Below are 3,448 nucleotides of genomic sequence, written 5' to 3'. Positions count from 1 at the left end.
CGTACATATACCCATACACGTACAGATAACCGGCCTATAAAATATAGACCAGGAGATCGTGTACAGACCTGCCCGCCAACCTTACCTTGGGATGATTTCGGGGTTCAACGACCCCGCGGCCCGGTCCACGACCAAGTCTCCTCACCAACCAACCATCAATTATCGACGTCAACATATGCCGTCGAGCATCGAGGCACTCGATACCACGCTACACCAAATATAAATTCCTTAAAAATACTTGCACCAACTTATGATAAATTCTCAACCGAATTAAACATCGTTAGCTCCGTTAAGTGGCACGTAATTTAAGGGTTTAGGATGCCGCTGGTTTGTTGTTTCTAACGATCCCGTGGGAAAATACGCAAAATACGCCCCAAGCGCGAAAGCCAAAGGGGAGTAAGCCAATATCCTCAGTGCCACAGGGATTGCGCTCGTAACGCAAGGCGACGTAAGGTCGACACGTGCCGCAGCGGCTCTACTGGTTTAAGTCCCTCTTGTGTCGTAGATAATTCCGTAAATAGTGGGCCCGGGTTAGGGAACTGCGCTTCGCTAAACTGTTTGAAATGGCAATATATGTATGTGTGTGTGTATATCTTGGTCTACACGGCTTGTGTAGGTCTCTCCTCTCTCTCTCTCTCTCTCTCTCTCTCTCTCTCTCTCTCTCTCTCTCTCTCTCTCTCTCTCTCTCTCTCTCTCTCTCTCTCTCTCTCTCTCTCTCCTCCCTAGTCCCAGCTAAGACTAGGGTTCATAAGGGATGTCTAATGACATGCCTGGTGAAACTACAATCAATAGAGGTTATCCTACCTCAGCTCATCTGAAGCCTATACCTAGAAACTCATTTCATGAGAATATATCGTGAAACTATCACATAGGGAACTATCCTATAAGGAACCTAGTGAACCTGCAAGCAAGAGCTGTACTCCTTTCTCAGCTAAGTTGAAACCTTCTCCTAGAGGCCCATTTACTTCATGAGCCTGTTATATGCATCAATATTAATAGCCTTAATTCATTAACAACATTAGATAATAATCATATACGGAACAGGATGATTCTGTAGCCAACTGTGTGCCAGAGTCTTTATGTGAACAGTTGACCTGATCTCCTGTGTATCAACCTGTTGAGTGAACAAGTTCCAGATGCGAGTCAGTCTCGGAATGAATGAACGCTGATGGAGTGATGTTCTTGAGAATTGCTCTTCCAGCATGAGGCTGTTGAAGGTTGAAAGTCTAGTGTTACGAGTGGGAACTATTGGTTCTCCACGGAGTTGGGCCAAGTGCGGAACTTTGAGGATGTTGGCCTTGTACATAACAGACCACCGACGTCACGAGGGTGTTGCAGGCTCTGATGATCAGACCGTTCCCACCAGACTTGGTCAAGACGGCCTTCCTGCCCGTCTCTCCACTTTGTCCAACAGTCTGAAGAATGCTGGGGGGCAGGTGATCCAAGAAAGGGGGTGCATACTCTAGATGGGAGCGAACTTGTGCTTCATATAAGGTTTTTCATCCCTTGCTGTCAAGAAGATATGAGATGCGCCGTAGTGCTGTACGTTTCCTGGCTGCTTTTTGAGCTAGGTTAAGCACATGGCTCTTCATTGTCATTGAAGAGCCGAACTTCGTTTCCCAAGATATCAAATTCATCTGTGAACTCTAGGGTTCTGCCACCCGTTTGCAAGCTTGTCCGATTTGTCATGTGCAGTCTAGTTATCATCATCGCTTGTGTCTTCTCGGCCACAAATGTGACCCCCCGTCTCCTACCCTAGGTAGAAATCGCTGAAAGTTGGTGATTGATGATTCTTGCAGCAGTTGGCATAACCTTTCTGTATGTGAAGGTTAGAGTGTCGTCATCAGCATAGGCTTGAACTGCAGGAATGATTGTTGAAATAAACATTCCAAAACAGAGGGCCGAGGACACTGCCCTGTGGAACTCTGGCACCAATTGAGTGGCTCTCTCTCTCTCTCTTGCTCTCTCTCTCTTGCCTTCTCTCTCTCTCGCCTTCTCTCTCTCTCGCTTTCTCTCTCTCGCTCGCTTTCTCTCTCGCTTTCTCTCTCGCTTTTTCTCTCTCGCTTTCTCTCGCTTTCTCTCTCGCTTTCTCTCTCTCTCGCTTTCTCTCTCTCTCACTTTCTCTCTCATTCTCGCTTTCTCTCGCTTGCTCTCGCTTTCTCTCTCTCTCTCGCTTTCTCTCTCTCTCTCGCTTTCTCTCTCTCTCTCGCTTTCTCTCTCTCTCTCGCTTTCTCTCTCTCTCTCGCTTTCTCTCTCGCTTTCTCTCTCTCGCTTTCTCTCTCTCGCTTTCTGTCTCTTGCTTTCTGTCTCTCGCTTTCTGTCTCTCTACCGCTTTCTGTCTCTCTACCGCTTTCTGTCTCTCTACCGCTTTCTGTCTCTCTCTCGCTTTCTGTCTCGCTTTCTGTCTCTCGCTTTCTGTCTCTCTACCGCTTTCTCTCTCGCTTTCTCTCTCTTGCTTTCTCTTTCGCTTTCTCTCTCTCTCTATACTCTCTCCTTCTCTTTCTCTCTCCTTAGCTCTCTTACTCTACCTCTCTCGCTTATGGAAATAGGGGAGGTCTGCTCTGGGAAGGTCCACTGATGGTAATGGGGGAGGTCTGCTCTGGGAAGGTCCACTGATGGTAATGGGGGAGGTCTGCTCTGGGAAGGTCCACTGATGGTAATGGGGGAGGTCTGCTCTGGGAAGGTCCACTGATGGTAATGGGGGAGGTCTGCTCTGGGATGGTCCACTGATGGTAATGGGGGAGGTCTGCTCTGGGAAGGTCCACTGATGGTAATGGGGGAGGTCTGCTCTGGGAAGGTCCACTGATGGTAATGGGGGAGGTCTGCTCTGGGAAGGTCCACTGATGGTAATGGGGGAGGTCTGCTCTGGGGAGGTCCACTGATGGTAATGGGGGAGGTCTGCTCTGGGAAGGTCCACTGATGGTAATGGGGGAGGTCTGCTCTGGGAAGGTCCACTGATGGTAATGGAGGAGGTCTGCTCTGGGGAGGTCCACTGATGGTAATGGGGGAGGTCTGCTCTGGGAAGGTCCACTGATGGTCATGGGGGAAGTCTGCTCTGGAAAGGTCCACTGATGGTAATGGGGGAGGTCTGCTCTGGGAAGGTCCACTGATGGTAATGGGGGAGGTCTGCTCTGGAAAGGTCCACTGATGGTCATGGGGGAAGTCTGCTCTGGAAAGGTCCACTGATGGTAATGGGGGAGGTCTGCTCTGGGAAGGTCCACTGATGGTAATGGGGGAGGTCTGCTCTGGGAAGGGCTACTGATGGTAATGGGGGAGGTCTGCTCTGGGAAGGGCTACTGATGGTAATGGGGGAGGTCTGCTCTGGGATGGTCCACTGATGGTTATGGGGGAGGTCTGCTCTGGACAGAACGGGCACCTCGGGGTGACGAACACAACGCAAGTCCATGGTAATTCCTAATTATATTTTTTGTCATTTAATCCGCGCTTA

The 3,448-nt window shown here is 49.6% G+C and overlaps 1 protein-coding gene across 1 annotated transcript; it reads right to left on the bottom strand.

The window, feature by feature from the left end:
* Nucleotides 1-2,537: 2,537 nt before the first annotated feature.
* Nucleotides 2,538-3,155, bottom strand: LOC138368385 (uncharacterized). The gene has a single exon (XM_069330914.1). The coding sequence runs from the start codon at nucleotides 3,153-3,155 to the stop codon at nucleotides 2,538-2,540; it is 618 nt and encodes a 205-aa protein (XP_069187015.1).
* Between the last annotated feature and the right edge of the window lie 293 nt (nucleotides 3,156-3,448).

Source organism: Procambarus clarkii, chromosome 25 (assembly GCF_040958095.1).
Source record: "Procambarus clarkii isolate CNS0578487 chromosome 25, FALCON_Pclarkii_2.0, whole genome shotgun sequence".
Lineage (NCBI taxonomy): Eukaryota > Metazoa > Arthropoda > Malacostraca > Decapoda > Cambaridae > Procambarus > Procambarus clarkii.
Note: the sequence above shows the minus strand (reverse complement) of the source record. Positions and strands in the feature narration are given on the sequence as shown.